Consider the following 22,841-nt stretch of genomic DNA (forward strand, 5'->3'; position numbering starts at 1 on the left):
CCTAGCAGGAACCAGGTCCATAATAGTAACCAATATAAATGAAATATTGTATTTTGTAAATAATTTTTTGTTGTTGATTAAATTCTAAAACAAAAATATTTTATTAAACATGTTATGATAATTATGGTGACTATGTCATTATTATTAAAATTAAAGTTATATTTTATAAATATTTTAATTATTTTTTTAGTTATATTTTTAAAAAAATATTGTTTAATATTTTTTTAGTTATATTTCTAATAGATTTAAATTAGATCTCGAAATTTGTAATCGTAACTCGCATTAGTCCTTGAGCTGATTTTTGTGAACGGCGTGTTTATTTAATACATTAACTTGCGGTAATTTGAATTCCTCGCTTAGATTCTATGTGATCAAGATTTATTAGAGTAGAGCTTTCAAAAATTGACTACTACTTTCAGATCTCAAAAATTTTCAAATTGAACTTATTATTATCATTTTCATAAGGATATAGAAAACCCCTTAAATTTATAAGAAGTGTAATAAATCTTAGTTACATACATGACATTTAAGTAGAATAGACCAAATTTTTATAAATTAATATAAATTAATGTGCAAAATCAATACGTTATTTATAAAAATTAATTTAGAAATTAACGTAAATCTATTCTATTATATAAAAATCGGATTTCTGCACTTAATGATGGAGTTGACGTGGCATGTTTCTGAGAGTGTTTTCCGATTTATTTCTTTTAACTCATTAAATACAAATTATTACGATAAACTAACTATATCAACTAATTGATTTGATTAGATATTTAAATATCATATAATTTATTATAATTTATATCAATTTGATTTGGTAATATTTCCTAATTTATTTATTTTAATATTCTGTTAGTATTTTAGAATTTAATTCTTTTAATTTATTAAACCAAATTTATTGTGTGTACTAATTAATTAATTTGATTAATTTATTAGTCATTAAATAATAAATTTATGAATAAAATAGACAACTGAGATATTTTCAACTAATAATCAAATCAAATCAAATAATATATATTAAGCTAAATTCAAATAATGTGAATTAAAGACTAAATTAAAATAAGATAATTTCTTACTTATTCAAGTTGATTGGAATAAATACAAATTAATTTTATTATATAATCAAAGTTGTCTGGTCTACTATATATAGATGGCCACACAAAATTATAAGAATCATAATTTTTATTACTCTTACTATTTCAACTCTTCCTTTCTTCTTCTTTTTTTTTTCTTTATGTATAATTCTTTTTATGTATAAATGTACCCAAAATGAGAAAGTACGGATGAGTGTTTTATTGATTGTTTGTTTGATGAATATATCTTAATTTAGGCATTCTACTAATGTGGATGGAAGTTGACCTGTAGCAATTCAAAGTGGCCAATATATTTTTTATAGTATTAGATAGAAGAATATTTGTTAAAATGAATATACCCATTATAATTAATTTTTTTTCAATTGTTATATTTTTATGTTAGTAGTGTAAATTCTTTGAAGGCACAAGATAATAAAATAGGTTGACTTTAATAATTAATATCATTAAAAGCTAAATTTAATGATTCAAATGAGCATCACTAATTATGTTAAAAAAGTAATTTGTAATATTAATGTGATTTACATATTAATTTTTTTGAGTAAATTTATTTTAAAATGTAGAAATTAGACTCAATTATGCTAAAATTTTAAAAGTAATATAGAATTTTGGCAACAAATTTAACACTCATTAAGGAAATAAATTTATTTATGGTTATTTTCTAATTATAAATAATAACAAGATTTATGAAAAAATATTAATGTCATCATTCTTATTAATTAAATCATAATATTAGGTAGTTGATAGTTTTATAGGCGAAAATTATTAAGTAATTATGTAAAAATTAGCAACGAACAAGTAATAAGAATTTAGAAAAAATATATTATATAATACCAATTTCATATAATTAAAATATGTCTCATATCATATTCTCATATATTTTATTTATTGTCTATTTTATTATATAAAAATCAGGTTTCTTCACTTAATGATGGAGGGTTGGACTGACCCGCATAACCTGACAAAAAAGGAGGGTTGGACTGAAAATTTGAGACGGTCAAACTTAAAAGGCCCGCCTAATCCGTGAGCTTTGGCGTGCTTCGGTGGGACGGTGCATGTTTTTCCGCTGGGCCAATTTTTTATTTTGTCAAGACCATTTTTTTACAAATTTTTATTATGTTATTAATCTACAAGAGGATGAAGATGATAATTGAAGATGTTCTAAATTATATTTTGGATTATGTTTTTATATTTGATTGATTATAAACTTGAAGATGTTTAATTATATATTTTGGACAATATTTGTTTTGCTTTGGATAATATTAATTTTATTATTTTGTTTCAAAAAATTTTAGTTTATAATTATGTTTATTACATATTTATAATTATAATTTTTTATATTTTTAAAAATTATAAATTTATTGAAATTATTGTGAAATTATATATATTGTTTAATATTTAATAATTTATAAAAAAAGAGAGCCCACCAACCTACCATTAGGGGAGACGGGGGAGAAATTTAAGACTGCCTTACTAGGCGGGGCGGGACAGACTAGCCCACTAGATCGCGGGCTTTTGGCGAGACAAGGCGGGCTTTTTTGTTTGCCACCCCTAATGAGGACATAGACATAAGTACTCGCCCCATGGAATAAAATTATTAATTTATCATAATTTATATATACATAAATTCATGTCTTGAATTTAGTAACCCTAATTTCTGCCTCCAATTCGAATTCTTTCTTTTTCTTTCAGACTCATTCTCAGCCTCGATCATCTCTCTCTCTAACTCACTTTGTCTACCTCTCAAGTCCGTCACTACGTCGTTCAGTATCGTCCCAAAAAATTATGTTATGTTATTATGTTGGAATATGTTTTTATGTTTTCTCCTTTTGAAATGTTATTTTTCATAACGAATATGTTATAAATTGTGTTGAATTATATTGAACTAATTATTTTATGATTATTATATTATGTCTTTTTGTGTTAATTTTTTTCAAAAGTTTATCGAGGAGATCTGCATTCCCTAAGGGGTAATTAAACAAGAACTTGCAATGACAGAGAAGGAACGGGAGCATTTTTTTAAAAATAGGAGTGAGGGATGGGAGGAGAGTTTCTCACGCTCCTCTGAGTACTCATTACCATATTTAACTAGCAACGGAGATCCAATCTGAGTCGATTTAAGAGAAGACACGTGGACTTCATCTGCATTGGGCCTTTAAGGTAATGAACCTAAGTCAGATTTGAGACCCTAACAATGGATTTTAGCTGATCTACCTTGCATTGAGGTCTTACTAGGCCCAAATATATCTTGGATTAATATTTTGAGTCTTTGTTATAGCAAATACTATACTATTTAATATTATAACACTTAGTATATGTAAAAATTGAATATATTTATAAGATATTTTTTTAATTCAAATTAAAAAAATTAATTATCTCTTTTTTAGTTTTAAATATTATTTTTTAATGTAACAAAAAAGTAAAAATAACAATAATAACTCACATAATTAAAATAGATAATTTTAATATATACATGACACTATATATATCAAGGATTATTATATATTATATATAATTTTTTCTGTAATGACTATTTATATAATTTATTGAACAATTTTTTTTATCTTAATATTTAATAAATTAGCATACAAAATATTATTTAACATACAAAATAAGTAACTTAAGTCATCATCTAGAATAATAAATATAATAGTATAAATATTTATTTATTTATTAGTAGTGAAAACTATGTAAATAATATAAACTGATATTATTTTAGTATAAAAACAATAATAAAAGTTATTAATTCAGTTAATTACCTAATTAAAAAAATATGAAAGATTTTTTAAATAATAATAACAAATAAGATCACTATTTTAACATATTACAAAGTTTATGAAAAAAATTTTAGATAATAAATCAATCCTAAATAAATTATACATTAATTTTGTCAAAAAATAAATAATTAATACATTGAATATCATTATTTACGTACTAATATAATATATATTTTTTATTATTAAGTTTATAATTAATTTTTAATCCAATTTTTGGTAATTAAAATTTAAATAATTAAAATTATTAAATGTTAAATATTTTACATCTAACCAATTTATTTTTTATTAAAATTAAAAAAATGAGTCATTAATCAATTCTAAATTTAAATTTAAATTTGAGGAAGAAAATAAAAAATATTTTAAATTTTATCTCACTAACCAGAATTAATTTCAAGACAAGAAATTATTTTTCACATCATATATATTGTGGGATAGTATGGTCATTTGTTATTTCTTAATGGTAAATATTGTCAAATAAAATAGTGTAAGAAATTAGAAGAAAATGTATTTATAAATTATATATTGAATAACAAAAGTTATTATTGGTTTCGTTTCATATTAACTAATACTCAATAATGGTATTTCAGTACACCATGTTATCAAGAAATATTAATCGATTTAATAACTTTTGTAATAACATAAGTTTATAAATTTGAAAATTTAAAAATCATTTCATAAAATGTGAAGTTTTAACAAGTAACAATGTTGATCATAATGTTTTGACTTCAAGAATGAATACGATACCAACAAATAAAATTGTCCTAACTAAATTTCAACAAAGACAAAAGTCCATAAATATTGCTATTAGTGAAAAGTTAATCTATTTTAAAGATAAATATAATTTTTTTCTACGAATTTTCTAACTCCGCAAGTCGAGGATTAATCCACCACATATTGATACTCTATTTATTAAGGGTGAGATTCGAACTCCAAATACTTGCTTAAGCATACAAATAAAATAACCATTCAACCAATCCAAATTGATTAAAATAAATATTAATTATTTTTAAATTGTAAAATATTTTAAATAATAATTACTATATATATTTTTTATTTAAATTTTAATAAATTTTTTTTATATAATTTTATGTATTATCCCGTGCGGTACACGGTGTCACGGCCTTGGACACACTCCAACGCTACCGTACCGGCACTCGGACTTACTCAACCTCTTGAGCTAAGACCAAGTCAGCTTAACCCTTAATATTTAGCAAGAAAACTAAGAATACAAGAGAACACAAGAGAAAGGAAGCTTTGGTGGAAGAATACTTTATTGCTCAAGTGTGGTTACAAATGATTCACACACACCCAAACTCTAACTCTCACCCCTATTTATAGCCATCCACCTCCTCAATGGATGGTTAGAACTAAATCTAATCAACGGTCCAGATTAATCATCCAGAACCTTCTTTACAAATATCTATCCTACCACAACTCTTTAAATGTTTCTAGATTATTCCATATCACTCTTTATACTTCTATATACATCTACACTCTTCTAGAATACTCTATGACCTTCCAGAGTCTTCTAGAACCTTCTAGGGTATTCCGGGACCTTCTAGAACATTCTAGAACGTTCCGGAACCATCTAGAGTATTCTCAAACACTCCAGAAAATTATACAAACACTGTTAAATCTAACCTTTTAAAATTTACCGTGACATTCTCCCCCACCTAATGTGTAGACGTCCTCGTCGCGTTCTGTTCATGATAGCGCTCTAGGTGTTCTTGGAATTTCCACAGATCTTCGCGAGTTTCCCAGCTAGCTTCGGTTATCGGGAGCCCTTTTCACTTGATCAAGTATTGGATACTTGGTGGCACCCCTCTTCGTCGCACAATGTGATTAGCTAAGATCTCTTCGATTTCTTTATCAAAGGATCTAATTACCATGGGCGGAGCGCGACTTGAGTCACCTCTACTCGGTTTGTCTTGGTCTCCATGATATGGTTTAATCATACTCACATGGAAGACCGGGTGGATCTTCATAGAGGGGGGAGAGTTGTACTTTGTAAGCAACCTCCCCAACACGTCCAATGATCTCAAATGGCCCTTCGTATTTGCGGATTAAGCCCTTATGAACCTTGCGAAAGGCTTTGAATTGTTGTGGAAGAAGTTTGATCATTACCTTGTCTCCCACTTGATAGCTTGCATGCCTCCTCTTCTTATCTGCCCATTTCTTCATCCTCTTGGCAGCTTTGTCGAGGTAAGAACGAGTGACATCTGCTTGTTCTTCCCATGACTTAATCATATGATAAGCTCCAGGGCTCTTCCCTGAGTAAGAGGAAGAAAGAGAGTGAGCAATGTTTAGGAGTTTTGTCCAATCCTTCTGATTAGCGCTTACAAAATGCCTCAAGTAACACTCAAGTAAGGCATTCACTCTCTCAGTCTGCCCATCGGTTTGAGGATGGAAGCTTGTTGAGAAATGAAGCTCCAACCCAAGGAGTTTGAACAGCTCTGTCCATAGTCGTCCTGTGAAACGTGGATCTCGATCACTAATGATGCTCTTAAGCAATCCCCAGTACTTCACCACATTCTTGAAGAATAGTCGTGCTGCTTCCTCTGCAGTGCAGTCAGTAGGGACAGGTATAAAGGTAGCATACTTCGAAAATCGATCCACTACCACGAGAATAGATCCAAACCCCTCGGACTTCGGTAAGGCAGAGATGAAATCTAGAGAGACACTTTTCCATGGTCGCTCTGATGGAGGCAGAGGTTCCAACAACCCGCTTGGTGTCTTGTTTTCAATTTTATCTTGTTGGCACACAAGACAAGTCTTCACATAGCTCTCCACTTCATCTCACATTTGAGGCCAATAATAAGAAGATTCAATGAGTGCCAAGGTCCTTCGCTGACCTTGGTGACCAGCCCACTTGGTGTCGTGGCATTTTCTCACTAATTTTCTTCTTAGATTTTCCCATTTAGGGACGTATAGTCTTCTCCCTTTAGTGTAGAGAAGGTCGTTTTCTAACCAAAATCTTTTGGTCTTACCTTCTCTAGCCAACTCCACCAACTTCTTGGCTAATGGATCGTGATGCAACCCTTCCTTGATGATATGCATAATATCTCCTTCAATCATAGAAATGGCTGCTAACTCAGCCTTGCGACTCAGCGCATCTGCTACCACATTAGTCTTTCCTGACTTGTATTCGAATTCAAAGTCAAACTCAACCAAGAAGTCTTGCCACCTAGCTTGTTTGGGGCTTAACTTCTTTTGAGTTTGGAAGTAGCTTGTAGCCACATTGTCTGTCTTGACGATGAAGTGTGAAACAAGCAAGTAGTGACGCCAAGTTCTCAGACAATGCACCACCGCGGTCATCTCCTTCTCTTGGACAGTGTATCGCCTCTTTGTATCATTCAACTTGTGATTCTCAAAGGCAATAGGATGTCCTTCTTGCATCAAAACTCCTCCAATAGCGTAGTCAGAAACATTAGTGTGGACTTCAAACACCTTTGAGTAGTCGGGTAGCGCTAGTACTGGTCCTTCTGTGATAGCAGCCTTCAACTCATCAAAAGCCTTTTAACACTCCTTTGACCATTCCCAAGAGTGGTTCTTCTTGAGAAGATCAGTTAATGGTGCAGCCTTGGCGGAGTATCCCTTGATAAACCTCCGATAGTAATTAGCCAACCCAAGAAATGACCTCAATTCAGATACCTTGTTTGGAGGTTCCCACTCTTTGATAGCCTTCACTTTTCCTTGATCCATGCAGAGAGTTCTATCTTTAATGATGTGTCCCAAGAAGTGGACTTCGTCCCTTGCAAAGGAACACTTTTCCTTCTTCACATATAGGTTATTCTCTCGCAAGATCTTGAACATGGTTCGTAAGTGTTCTACATGTTCCTCTAAAGTATTGCTATAGACAACAATGTCATCCAAGTAGACCACTACAAACTGATCAAGGTAAGGTCGAAAAATCTCATTCATCAAGGTACAGAAGGTCGCAGGAGCATTGGTCAAGCCAAAAGGCATCACCAACCACTCATACGATCCATACCTCGTGACACACGTGGTCTTAGGTTCATCACCATCGACAATTCTCACTTGGTGATATCCTGACCTCAAATCTAGCTTTGAGAACCACTTAGCTATACCAAGTTGATCAAACAAATCGGCTATCAAAGGAATGGGGTATTTGTTCTTGATGGTTACCTTGTTAAGTGCTCGATAGTCGATGCATAGTCTCAATGAACCATCATGCTTCTTTTGGAACAAGACTGGTGCGCCATAAGGTGCCTTCGATGGATGGATGAACCCAGCATCTAGCAAATCCTTGAGTTGCTTCTTCAACTCATCGAGTTCTGGCGGTGCCATCCTATAAGGTGTTGAGGCGGGCGGCTTTGCTCCTAACTTCAATTCAATCTTGTGGTCTACCTTCCTCCTAGGTGGTAGTTGTTTTGGCAACTCGGGAGGCATCACATCCTTATTTTCTTCAAGGATTTCCTTGATTTTGGGAGGAACGTCTTCTCTTTCGAATGTTGACTCCTCTTGTAATAGAGCCAAATATGTAGCCTCTCCCTTCTTGAACCCTTTCTTGAGTTGCATGGCAGACAGTATCGGTGGTCCGCCAACTTTAGAGACTGTAGGGACCATGCATGGAGACCCTTTCTACATGACGCATACTACGTCGTAGTATGGCATAGGTATTATATTTGCTTTCCTTTACAAATCGAGTCCGATGACTATTTTAAAATCGTCCATGGGTGCTACTAAGAAATCCACAAGGCCCTTCCAAGAACCAAGAGTCATCTCAACCCTTTTTGCTACTCCTTTAAGGGGTTCACCCTTGGTATTTACGGGTTTGAACCAGCCATTCTTTTCGGTGATCTTCAACCCAAGCCTCTTTGCTTCATCAGGCGTGATGAAGTTGTGTGTAGCACCAGTGTCGATCATAGCCATGACGGGTTTTTCATTGATAAAGGCTTTGACATACATCAAGCTTTTCTTTTCTGTAGTGCTTGCCTCTTTGCCCTTCACAGCATTCATGTGTTGGATAGATCCAACACACTCAGTTACTTAAGTTTGAGCTTCTCATTCCTCGGCGATAGATGCCAAAGTCCCTAACTTGGGACAATCCTTCATTTGGTGTGGTCCCTTGCACACGAAGCATCCTCCTTTGGACACGAAAGCCTTTTTCTTTTCTTCGTACTCTTTCTTTGAAGAGTATTTTCCTTCCTTCTTGGTTGAGAAACTCTTTCCCTTGTCTCTCCCACCTTTAGTAGAACTAGGTTTGGAGGATGACTTAGGTTTAAAGTCTCCCCTGTGATACTCAATGAGTGATTCGGCCACCACGATGGCCTCATCGACATCTTTAACATTCATTCTTTATAGTTCTTGCTGTGCTCAAGGTTGGAGTCCATCAATGAAGAAGAACAATGCATCCTCTGATGCTAAGTTGGGGATTTGAAGCGTGAGAGTAGTGAACTCCTTTACGTAGTCGCTAATCGTACTCTTGTGCTTCAACTCCCTCAACTTCTTCCTTGCTTCATAAACCACATTCTCAGGGAAGAATTGTCTTTTCAACTCCCTTTTGAAATCTTCCCATGTGGCTATGTTGCAAGTACCCTTTTCCATATCTACGCACTTTTTCCTTCACTACAAAGTAGCATTATTAGAAAGGTAGAGAGCTGCAGTGCGTACCTTTATTGCTTCTTCGACCACCCTTTGGCCTTCGAAGTACCTCTCCATTTGCCATAGGAAGTTCTCCACCTCGCGAGCATCCCTTACGCCCTTGAACTCCTTTGGCTTGGGGAGATCAATCTTTGTCGTCTCCCTTATAATGGTTGGTCGAGATTTTGCCTCTTCGAACCAAACTCGAACTTCCTCAAATAACTTTAAGGAATTCTCAAGCTTCTCTTCGATTTGGAGCATGCTTTCTTTGAAAGCATCTAGTTCTCCTAACACGTGAGCCTCGAGGGTCTCCTTATCATGTTCTATCCTTTGGAAACGCTCATCCATAGAGGATAGAACATTCTCCAACACAGAAACTCTCTCTTCTAGGAAGTTAGAGTCCTTACCTCTAGGCTCACTTGAAGAACGGACCTTCTTGCCTCCCCATTAAGAAGGAATAGCATTACTTCCCCTTTGAGACTCAATATGCTCCATGGTGATACTAGAAGCCATACCCACAAATCACTTGTGCTCCCTCTCGAACCAGGCTCTGATACCAAAATTGTCACGGTCTTGGACACACTCCAACGCTACCGTGCCGACACTCGGACTTACTCAACCTCTTGAGTTAAGACCAAGTCAGCCTAACCCTCAATACTTAGCAAGAAAGCTAAGAATACAAGAGAACACAAGAGAAAAGAAGTTTTGGTGGAAGAACACTATTGCTCAAGTGTGGTTACAAATGATTCATACACACCCAAACTCTAACTCTCACCCCTATTTATAGCCATCCACCTCCTCAATGGATGGTTATGATTAAATCTAATCAACGGTCCAGATTAATCATCCAGAACCTTATTTACAAGAGTGAATACCCCATCCGGCCCCTGACAATTATCTCGAAAGGACAACGAGGCCCCCAAGAAAAAAAAACACCCAATCCGGCCCCTGATAATTTTTTTTGGGACAGATTAGCCCCTGTGCCAAAAAAAATAACATTAATTTTTTTTTTGGCACAGGGGCCTCGTTGTCCTTTCGAAGTAATTATCAGGGGCCGGGTTGAGTTTTTTTTTTGTTAGGGGCCGGATTGAGGTTTTTTTTGTCAGGGGCCTCGTTGTCTTTCGAGGTAATTGTCAGGGCTGATTTGGGTTTTATTCTATTTAGGAATATCTATCCTACCACAACTCTTTACATGTTTCTAGATTATTCCATACCACTCTTTATACTTCTATATACATCTACACTCTTCTAGAATACTCTATGACCTTTCAGAGTCTTCTAGAACCTTCTAGGGTATTCTAGGACCTTCTAGGACATTCTAAAATGTTCCGGAACCACCTAGAGTATTCTCAAACACTCCAAAAAATTATACAAACACAGTTAAATTTAACCTTCTAAAATTTACCGTGACAATGAAAACATACACTAGTTAATATAATAAATTTTGAAATATAAATTAAGTCAATTATAATTTTAAGATTTTAGTTTCACTTCAAATTTTAAAAATTAAATTGAATATTAACTATATATATATATATATGAAACCCCAGGAAGTCTCAAGTCTCTCTCCTAAGGCCCGACCAAAAATTTTCCTGTGTAGTGGTGCGACCAAGGTAGACAGAATCGCCGGAATCGAGAGTCTGCCGGCGAGCCACGTCTGCGGAAGAAGGCTTGCTCAAAAGATTGTTTACCGTGGACCAGTGCAAACCCGATCCGAATTCAGACCCAATCGGTGGAGAAGAATTAACCCTAGCCTCCCTAGGTTACTTGCTCCATTTTCGTCTCTCTCGGTCTCTACCCTCTCTTCTCCTTTCGCCGTCGCCGGAGATCGTCGCTTCGGTGCTCTGGCTGAGGCACCAGTGCAGCCGGTGCTCCCTCTTCCTCTGGTACTTTGCTCTGCAGTGGCACCGTGCCTCTTTCTCTCCAAATCGTCGCCGACTCGCTCCTTCTCTCTCCACCCTGTTGCTTCCGCCACGTCGGTTAAGGTAGGTTTTTTTCTGCTATGCTTCTTCCTATTTCTACTGATTCTGCTCTGTTATTCTTGGGGTGGATACAATAGTGATGGTGTTATAGTGCAATCAGTTCTTGCTTCTTGTGATGTTTATAGTGATTTGGTGTTTAAGGTTAGGTTTGTGCTTTCTGATTCTTCTTGTCACTGCTCTGCCTGTTCCCTTTCTGATTTCGTGTACAAGAGTCTTTGAGTAATCTTTCATTTTTCTGTAAATTTTGTTTTCATTTTCTTCTTGTTTCCCAATTTGTCTGTTCATTGTTAATAGATTGTAATAATGTTGAGCTCCATTCAGCTCTTGATGCTGCATTGCTTCAAAAATCAATCAATATATATAGACTCCATTTTTTTCTTCTCTTCGTATTATTATTTTTTGGTCCAAAGACTCAAAATATTTATTGAATATACTTGAATAATCACGGTGAAACTTATACTATTGTTGTCTTAGAGGAGTAGAAAATGATCATCATCTTTCATCATCTTTTAATTTATTATCAACACTTGTAAATTGTAATTGAAATTAATTTCATGTTGTCAAATTTATATATATATTTGAAGAGTAATGTTTACGTTCCCTATTAAAAACTACGAGTTCACTACCTTGAATGCGACTTTATCTCTCCCCGCCTTGAGACATTGGTGAAGCTGCGGGTTAGGCAGTTCAAGATACCTGCAGCCTTGGCTCTCTTTGGCTCTTACTCTAACTGGCAGCACTCCCTCACTCTCTCTTATTGTCATTGGCAACCTTATGTTCCGGTTATTTTTAGGGCTTTGTCGTTGATGAGTATAGAGTATTAAATCTAGGGATTTCTTGTTACTTGTGTTTTTCCTCATCTTTTTTATTTTTTTATTTTTTTTTATGAGGATGATAATTTCACCTTGGTGAACCCACAACATGTATATCATCAGCAGAAGTTTAAGAATACATCTACTAGTAAGCTAAAATATCCTTAATTGATGTTTGTTAGCATCTTTTTACATCATTATGTCCATTAGGTTCTCTGTGATCTAAACTTCTATTTTTGTTCATCCCTTGATTCAAATTCAGGATCCAACACCTTACACTTTTACAGTTTTACTTACCATTAACTTTTGTTGGCAAAGTTTTGCTTCCTCTCTTCGTTTGAAATTTCATTTCTTTTAAGGAAAATTGTGGTGTACACATCAGTGCCTGTGCAATGCATAGTTTGTTATCATAAAATACCTCTGTGCATCACCGTGATCCACAAAATTTTCTTCAATTCTCAATTAGAGTTTCGTTTCTGTTCATTCTTGCAGCTAGTTGTTCGGGTAAAAAGGGATGATCTACACTGCAATTGACACATTCTATCTGACAGATGAGCAGCTACAGAATTCACCATCCAGAAAAGATGGCATAGATGAAGCCACTGAGACCACCCTTAGAATCTATGGCTGTGATCTCATTCAAGAAAGTGGCATCTTGCTTCGGTTGTATCCTTTTAGTTATTGTTCTCATGAATATTCCTATTTACTATTTTAATTTTCTGCATATTAGTATTGATTGATTTCTTGTGTTCTGCCTAATCTTAAATTATGTATTTGATTTGGATGGATTTTCCCTTAATTGTTTGGTAGACCACAAGCAGTCATGGCCACTGGGCAGGTTTTGTTTCATCGCTTCTATTGCAAGAAGTCATTTGCAAGGTTCAATGTGAAGGTCAATATTTTCTTACTGACTTACTGTATATGTTATCTGCTGTTTTTGCTCTCTCTATGTGCTTCCTGATTTGAATTGATAATGATAATGATGTCTATTTTCTGCAGAAAGTGGCTGCAAGCTGTGTGTGGCTTGCTTCAAAACTGGAGGAAAGCCCTAGAAAAGCAAGACAAGTAATCATAGTTTTTCACAGAATGGAATGCAGGAGGGAGAACTTGCCAATTGAGCATTTAGACTTGTATTCCAAGGTCAGAAGCCTTCTGTACCTCCAGTAAACTGATTCAATCATATGATGTGTGTATAATATCTCAGTAATTTCTTGTTATTTGAATACATTGTTTTCCATGTTTATGAACAGAAATATGTTGATTTAAAGATGGAGTTGAGTAGAACGGAGAGACATATTTTGAAAGAAATGGGGTTCATTTGTCATGTTGAGCATCCTCATAAATTCATATCAAATTACCTTGCTACTCTTGAAACACCGCCAGAATTGAGGCAAGAAGCTTGGAATCTAGCTAATGATAGGTAAATAATTGCTGATTGTGTACTTGTCTATGTGAACATACATATGTATGTCTCACTTCCATGCTATTAACCACGCTTTCTTAGTAACACGAGTTTCAATTTTGAAATGTCTGCATCTAGTTCTAGTATAGCTCCACTTTAAATATTTTTTTATGATGATTTGTACCATTGTACTGGACTACTGGTATGCCCTTTACGACTTATAATAGAGATATGGATCTTAGACAGATTTGCTTGACGGTTTTTGGTGAAAACAAGTTATTTTGAAAATGTAAATATGTTTTGACGAATATTTTGTCTAGGCAGGGGAATAGATTTGGCTAAACTTTATTAGGATTTAGCATATGAAGTTCCAAGGTTCTTTTTAAGCTGTTGAACCTGTTCAGCAAGTGCCGTACTTTCTAGGCTGAAGATATGGGTAAGTATGATTGTAAGACATGTGAAAGCGTCACTGGATATTCATGGTTTTCATTTTGCCGTTAGACCTGTTGAACATGATGCTTCTGAACTCGCAAAATTTTGTGTCATAAACATTAGAAACATTTGATTCAAGCATCTGGATTAGAGTAGAAGTATTGCTCACTCATCAGTTGTTTATCTTTGCTAGTATCTTCTATTATGGTTTGTATTAAACATCTTTTATTAGAACTATATGGTGATTATTTCTTTTAATTAATTTTAGCGTTCAATTGCTTTCTGTTTTCTTGTGCAGTTTGCGCACTACATTGTGTGTTCGATTTAAGAGTGAGGTCGTCGCTTGTGGTGTTGTGTATGCTGCTGCTCGTAGGTTCCAAGTACCCCTTCCGGAGAATCCACCATGGTGGAAAGCATTTGATGCAGAGAAGTCTGGGATAGACGAAGTGTGCAGGGTTCTGGCTCACCTTTATAGCCTACCTAAGGCACAATACACACCAGTCTCCAAAGATGGGGACTCATTTACATTCTCCAACAAATCCATAGAATCAAAGTCTCAGTCAACCCCTAAGGTGATGCCTGCTATTTTGGTTTTTGGTTTTTCCACATTTAGTATTTGCCTTTGTAGAGTGCAGTATCAGCGTCAGTTCAGTTCTCACTTCTCAGTTATAAGATCGATAATTTGCCGTGTGGATTTCGTAAAGCCAGTATCATTTGCAATACGACTAAAGTTTTGATCCAACAATTTTTTTAATTACTGCCAACTTGCAGGATGTTCCGCAAAGTAGCCCGTTAGGTGATGCTGACACTGCAGTTCCAAAGGGAGCTACTGGGGAAGCCGATATTGAATCGGTTGGAGTTGCATTGGTTAAGCAAATTGATAAGCCGAGGGAATCCAAGAAATCCGATGATGAATCCAAGAGTGCAGCAACAGATGGAGGAGCAAGAGATGAACTCACGGTGAAGTCCAAGTCTGACCGTAAAATGGAGGCCAGTGGGGATATTCGCCGGGACAGAGACAGAGACAGGGAGAGGGACAGGGACAGGGACAGGGACAGGGATAGGGACAGAGACAGGGACAGGGACAGGGAAAGAGATAGGGAGAGGGAGAGGGAGAGGGAGAGGGACAGAACAAAATCCCGGGATCGTGATAGAGGGAGGGATTCTGACAGAGAACGCGAACGAGAGGAGATTGAGAGGGACAAACACAAAGATCGTCGTCGATCCAGGGAGAGATCAAAGGAAACGGGTATTTTTATAGTTTTTACTTTTGTCTTGAATCTTATTTTATTTTATTTTGGGCACTTAGAATAGATAATTTCTTGTATTAAATGCAGGACATTCAGAGAAGTCAAAACACCATTCATCACGTGGTATGATTATGAATCTGCATGAGTTTATTTATTTATTTTTATTTTATTTTTTGGGCTTAGCGATAAATCCCGCCTTTGATGCGGCGGTGGCGTCGTCGTCATCATCATTATGATTATTATTATTATTATTATTATTATTTTCAGATCGCGACTATCATGGTTCCTCCTACTCTTCAAGGGAGAAAGATCGTCATAGACATCACTGACACTACTTGGAAAAATTTTCAAGATGTACCTGCCTTTGTTGTCTATCCATCCTTGCTAATTTGCTTGTAACAAATTTTATTACCAGTACATATTTTAATATCCAAAACTGCTTATTTTGTTATTTTCATTGACTTTGATTAATTAGTAATTATACTCAAAATAAAAAACACACCACTAAATAGAAAGTAGGGAGTGGATGCTGTTATTCCAATTTTGATAATATTACTCACATACTTGTTTAATACTATGGTGGTTAATTGTTCTGCCGAAAATGTGATTAATATACGGGTAAGATTGATGATATTGTGTCTGATTTTTTAACCATCTATCTGGGTAAGATTTTGAAATAGTGGATATTTAGGCTCATAAATTGAGATTAGTTATAATTCCTTTCTTAAATGACACCTATTAGGCTATTACCATGCTACCAAGTCCTTGTAGGAAGGTTTATAAGCATGGATAGCATCAGGGCAAGACAATATGAAGTGCTTTTCATTATTGTTGGTACACGCATCATCGTGACAATATACAGCAACCTTAGGGTATTCATTATCATTAACTAATTTGCCAGGGAATTCAGATAACACTAAATGGTCATGCCAAAAACATGACCTCTATTTGTGCTCCAATGTCATATCCAAAGAGGCATGCTAAGAGGAGGTCTGATAATGATTATCAACGAGTTACTTCTTATAAAATAAAAATATGTATAAGGTGATTTTTTTGTTTGGTTTGCTTCTAGATAAATATGTATTATGTATTCCACTTAACAAACTCCATATCTACGACCCCAAAAACAAAAAAAAAAAAAAAACTCGATATATATCTCTCTTGTTCGTGTTGTTATCACATAGAACTAGTTATTTACACGAATTTGTATAATCCTTTAGTTGTATCATAGATTTTTTATTTTTTTTTTTGAAAAGCAGCAGATCATATTTTATTAATTATAAAATATAAAATATAAAGATGTCTAAAAGTAGGATAGTATAATAAAAGGTGAGAATTTTTCGAACCAATACACCGAAGGTATTTGTCCAAATGGTGCATGATCGAAAAACTAAAAAGAATCTAAAAGAAAAAAGAATAATAAGACGAATTGAAAGAAACTAAGAATTTGCTTTATGGAGACAACGATCTAAAATAAGAATTTTTTGGATTTCACACAGTAATTTACAAAATTTGCAAGAATGGTAAATAACATTAAAGTAGAACGTTTAAAAACTAAATGATTACGAGTTTTTCAGCAATTCTAATAAATAATGGTAAACAATTGAAGATTTCAATCAGTATTTTTTTAACGGATTAAATATCTCTGTTGATGCAGGATTGTGATACTGTATTTTTCACAAATAATATGGTAATATAATAATATTCCCAGGCTTACCGAAAGAATATTCTTAAGATATTTTGTTTTCACCAAAATTTTTTAAACAACCAATGCAAGTTGAGTTGTGACTAGGACTAGATATTTTTTTCCCCTTCAAATAGTGTAGCCATTTTAATAGCAATTTTCTTTTTATATAATAAATACAGAAAAGAATATCAAAGGAGCTTATTCTTTGTTAATTAAATATTGATGATTGATCTTTCATTCAGCATTGAAAATAAAATTTTGAATCAGTTGTCTATTATCTTATTTGTTGATATCCAATTCTTAAAAAAAATCATAAAAAATTAATTAAAATTGGATGAAAATTGTCAATTAGACTATCGAATTTTATAACTTTGAATCACGTCAGTCTTAAACTTTTTGCTTCATATGAATGTGAGTTAGAATACATAATCACATTTACATTTACAAGAAAAAAATAATTAAACAAAAAATTAAAACAGTCAAGAAACGTATTTTTCATGTTTCAAATACTAAATCAAATTGACGTCATTAACAAAATGCTAATAGTGACGTGCGTTGTTCTTAGAATGGTAATGACAGATCTTTTTTAAAGCGGAAAAAGTAACTGAAATAGGTTGGAGTTGAGTATCAGAGCAACTCCAACGACCAAAAATTGAGGCCTTATTTCTTACAAAAGCAGGACCAATCATGGGAGAAGGAGAAAAGAGTCTCTTGGTGCTTTTTAAGAGGAGAGTAGGACGGTACATAGTTTGATTAATTCAAAAATTAAATTTGTTTTTGGGTTAGTCAAAAATATAATTTGGTTAATCAATCAAATTGATTTTATATAATAAAATTAGTTATTAACCGATTCGAAAATTTAAAAATTAGTTTTTAACTGGTTATAAAAATAAAAATCACTTTTAAAAAATAATCGATTTTTTAAAAAATCGGTTTTTACATAGAAAAATTAGATTTTTCAAAAAAAAAAAAAACTGGTTTGTACAAAAAAATTGAATAACCAATTTAAACACAAAAGTTGCATAAAATGATAAAATTTAGTTTTAGTTTTAATTAACCGATTAAAACTGGTTTTTAAAATTATTTCATTAAATTGGTTAACTAAAATGTGGTTATAATTTTTTAACCGATTAATCATAATTTGATGAGAAAAGCTCTACATCCATGTAAAAAATACATGGATGTTATCCAAGTCTTTTTGGTTATACGCGCCTCCTCCAATCTCCAAATCGTTTGCGATTCACGCTGCGTTACATATAACGTAAACTTTCTATGACCTTTGCTGCAACCTATCTTCTTCTTCTTCTTGTGTTATAGGCTTCGCTGTTCTCCTCTGCTCGCGTTTTCTTTCTTGTTGTTGTTTTTCTTCTTCTTCTCTACTCGCGTTCTTCGGTTATGGATCTGGATTGACTTCAACCTAATTAGCTTCGTCGTTCTTCTTATTCTTTGTTTTCTTCTTCGATCTGGACTTCTGAATTGAAACAATGAATGAATCAACTTCAAATCAGTTGAATGAGGTTATTACGTTGAGACGGCTAGGAAATGATTGCTGCATGCTATCACAATAATCTTAAACACTGAACAAAGTAAAAAGAGGCCACCGAACCGAACAACATTCATCTGGTGAATCAAAATTACAAAGGCCACCGAACCGAACAATGTTCATGTGGTGAATAAATGGTGATCAACTTTCAATCAACAAGGATAGTATTTCTCCTCCTCTTCCTCTTCCTCCTTCTTCTTTCAAATTCGCGCACGTAGGTTCTTCTTCTGCTTCTTTTTCTTCGCGCACGCATATTTTTCTTCTTCTCCTTCTTCTTCTTTCGTTATAATCATCACCAACAACACCAACATTTTGCTCGGTTAAGTGGAGTTACTCATTTTAATTCACTTGATTGTTAATGTGTTCAGTTGAGTTCTTGTGCATGCAGAAATATTTTTCTTACTGATTGAATGCTTATCACGTTTATTCAGCACATGATTGGTGTTCGGTTAAGTGGTGTTGACCATTTCAGTTTACCTGATTGTACTTAGTGAACGAAACATAATCCATTATATGAAATGAAATTCGAACACCTCTGTCTACAATTTAGATATTATCAATTCAATTCAGATTCAGAACACCTGCGTCCATTCAATTCAATTTAATTTAACAATTGTATTCCATTCAATTCGATTGAAAAATAATCCATTAGCATAATGTTGGAGTTGTTGGTGATGACGATAACGAAAGAGGAGAAGAAGAAGAAGAAGAGAAGGAGGATGAGGAGAAGCAGAAGAAGAATTTGTGTGCGCAAAGAAGAAGAAGGAGGAGGAGGTATACGTGAATTTGAAAGAAGAAGAAGAATATGATGTATGCATATATTTGAAAGAAGAAGATAAAGCGCGTATTTTCACTCGTCATTAATGCACAGACTCTATTTGGATTTAGGCCAACTTAATTACATAATTATATGGATTAGTAGTGGGCCTCTAATTTGATTATTTTATATATACTTTTGGAAGAGAGAATGCTTTTGAACAGAGATTTTTATTAAATAATTATGTCTCTATTTAATTAATAATTTATATTAATTATTTAAATCATAATTAATATAAATAATTATATTAAAATGATATTAAATATTATTTATATTATTATATTAAATTATAATTAATTAAATTTATTTATATAAACAAACAAATTTAATTTTTACACGTTATAAAATAATTTTTGGTTGAATTGTTTACTTTTATTTATAAAATTTAAAATGTTAACCAAATTTAAATTATCTATTTTGACGATTGCATATTATATATTACATGTATAGATGATTTAAGTTGTCTATTTTAACTGTTGCACATTATATGACCGTCGTATATTTATTTATATTATATATAACATATATATTAATATAAATATATTATCGCTATTATTAATAAATTAATATTTTATTATTTTACATTAATTTTATTTATTTTAATTAATTAATTAATTAAGTAGAATCACAATAAAAATTAAAATTAGTTTCTCTTAATAAAAAAAGAGATATTTTATATTTTTTTTTTGTTTCCTATGGTATCTCCCAACCCGACAGGTCAAAGACTAATCCGTCACGGATCTGTCGCTGGCCAATGGGTTACTGCATGCACAAGACGGGATTTGAACCTCCGACACTTGCTTAAACAGACGAGTGAGCTGACCACTCGACCAACCCAAGTTGGTTATTTCTATTTTTTATTTATGACACAAAAAATAACATGGAGTTAATTTTTATAATAAATGTGTCATAAATAAAAATTTGAATGAGTTCTCTACTAAAGTTTGTCTTCCGATCTTCTTCTCACTAACCCAGTTAACATAGTTATCTGCGATGTGTGTTGTTAATAAAATACTTACGAAAGGTAAGTGACTTTGTTCAAGTGAAATATCATGAACCTCCTAAATAGTCACATCTGAGTTTGAATATGGCTTCTAGCTAGAAAAGAATAAATAAAATGTTGGAATTTAGATTTACTTGAATAAGATTGTAAAAAAATGGATAGAAAATACAAAGATGTTACTGATCTTTTTACTCTAGACTCGTCGTTCTAAAAGTCGAATGAGGTGGTACATGTAAAAAAATCCTTGCATTCAAATCAAAAGAGTCTTTGAAGTAAAAATAAGATAATATAAATGTGTAAGAGAGTAAAATCCAGATGCGGAGCCTCATAGTAAAGAAGGGGGCATAATTTTTATATATAAATTTTAATTTAATTCTTTTTAAAATTTTTATTTTAATCTTATTTTATGATAAAATTAAATTTTGACTCTTCTTTAATATTTCACCTAACTCTCCCTGATAAAATCATATCTAACAACGGCAAGTCATGACTTTTTTATTTATATTGTTTGTCTCTTAGAGAAGGCGACAAATTTAATTAATCGTTTTTAAATTATTAAAAAGGTTTAGATAAAATATATTTTCAAATATGAATATGTGATTTGAGTATGAAGATATAATTTCATATGATTTGGTTTATAAAAAGTAATTTGTGCTTGTTATTCAAGATTCCCAAAACCCTGTTTAGTTTGAGCCGTGAGTTAAGTGGCTTTATTGAGTTCAAAGAAAAAATTTGGAACAAAGTCCTCAAAGACCGGAGGTCGGATGCCAAGTTCCTATGTTTCCTAAATTCTGACTTTTTCTTTTAAACTATTTTTCTGGGGTTACATTGTTTGATGATTTTGGCTTTATGCAATAAAGATGTATATTATATATTTTGGCACTCCAAGATAGAGCTATATGTTGTAAATCTAGCTCTCCGAAATAGAACGGTGTATTATTGTTGGCTCTCCATGGTAGAGGTGTATAATATAAATGCTGGCTCTCCAAAGTAGAGTGGTATATTGTAATTTGTAAATGCTAACTCCATAGAGCCGTATATTATAAATATTGGTTCTTTAAGGTAGAACTGTGTCAATATTAGTTTCTGTCTTTCTGAGGTAGAGTCAGGTATTTGAAGTTAGTTTTCAGAATGTTGGGCACTGATTTTCTACGGTGGAAGTTGGCTTTGTATGTGTTTGAAGCCAATTTTTTATGTGTTGAAAGCTAGTTTTTTGTGTGTAGGAAGCCATATTTTTGAGGTGGAAGTTGGGTTTTTGTTTTGGATTTGGGTCTTTCATCAGAACGGTCACCAAATCAGACAATTTTAAGATTGGGCCATCCTCACGGTCCAATGACGGATTAATAACTTTCAATATCCTGACCCAACCTTAGCTCGATAAGATAAGATAAGATAATTACCACCGACTATATAAAGGGAGCCAGAGGCCCCCTCAGTTACTCAACTCTCCATTGCTCCAGCCAGATAATTCGACGACCGTCTCGATTCATAAATTCCTGATCCATCTCACAATCCATACTAGAGACTTCTAGTACAGTTTTCACAGTGCAAGCTCCCAACTTGGAGCTCGTAAGTCACAACTCACAAGCTTGAGCATCCGGATTTTCTGATACTTATGTTTTAAGTGAGATTTTTGCATTGCGATTTGGACTTTAAAAGGTTTTTTTATTCTCTTTTTATTTTTCTATTTGTTACTATTATTCTATTTTATGTTTTGTGAAACTGGCCTTTTTTTTGGGTCTTACACAACACACACGTACTCACTCACATAGAGTCATACACTATCTCTAGTTCTACTTTAATCAAGACTCAAACCCGCCTCTCAATGGGGCAGGTAATTCTGCCATTCGTCCAAGGAAACTGGCCTAGTTGAGTTATACGCACATTCTTCTTCTTTTCACTTTTAGGCCAAATTGGGCCTTTCACTAGGCCCTTTTTTAATTAAACTTTTCTTTTTACCACTCGAATTGGGCTCTCTCTCTCTCTCTCTATTGGCCATGAAATGCGTAAAATAGAAAGGGCCTTTCACTAGGCCCTTTTTCATACATGAAATGCGTAAAATTTTTTTCCTTGATTTGTTTTCTCATTTATCTAGAGAATCATTAACTGAAATAATTACCTAATTTGTTTCATTCGTTTCTTAACTCAATGACATTTCATAAATATGATGAAGTCTGTTATTCCTTGATTTTAGTTTTATTTCTTTTGATATTTAAAACTGATTTTATTTTGTCAAAATTAAGCGAATCAATTAAGTTTAAATTATAAATTTTGGATTGAATTTAAAATAAAATCAAATCGATTCAAATTAAAACAACTTACTTATATTTAGTCACCAAAAAAAAACTTACTTATATTTTAAATCAAATCGATTTGATTCCAAAATCGATTTCATTAAAGGTTTAAAGAGGAAGTATAGAGAGTTAATGGAGTATTGT

General features: G+C 33.3%; 1 protein-coding gene across 1 annotated transcript; it reads left to right on the forward strand.

Annotated features, from left to right (window-relative positions):
* Positions 1 to 10,964: 10,964 nt before the first annotated feature.
* RCY1 (arginine-rich cyclin 1) lies at positions 10,965 to 15,804 on the forward strand. Its single transcript, XM_088500254.1, has 9 exons — positions 10,965 to 11,460; positions 12,762 to 12,935; positions 13,080 to 13,161; positions 13,269 to 13,409; positions 13,520 to 13,689; positions 14,402 to 14,675; positions 14,875 to 15,352; positions 15,441 to 15,476; positions 15,621 to 15,804. Exons 2-9 carry the CDS (start codon positions 12,784 to 12,786, stop codon positions 15,680 to 15,682), a joined length of 1,395 nt encoding a protein of 464 aa, XP_088356380.1. The 5' UTR covers positions 10,965 to 11,460; positions 12,762 to 12,783; the 3' UTR covers positions 15,683 to 15,804.
* The last annotated feature ends 7,037 nt before the right edge of the window (positions 15,805 to 22,841 follow it).

Source organism: Arachis ipaensis, chromosome B9 (assembly GCF_059453495.1).
Source record: "Arachis ipaensis isolate K30076 ecotype BB chromosome B9, ASM5945349v1, whole genome shotgun sequence".
NCBI lineage: Eukaryota > Viridiplantae > Streptophyta > Magnoliopsida > Fabales > Fabaceae > Arachis > Arachis ipaensis.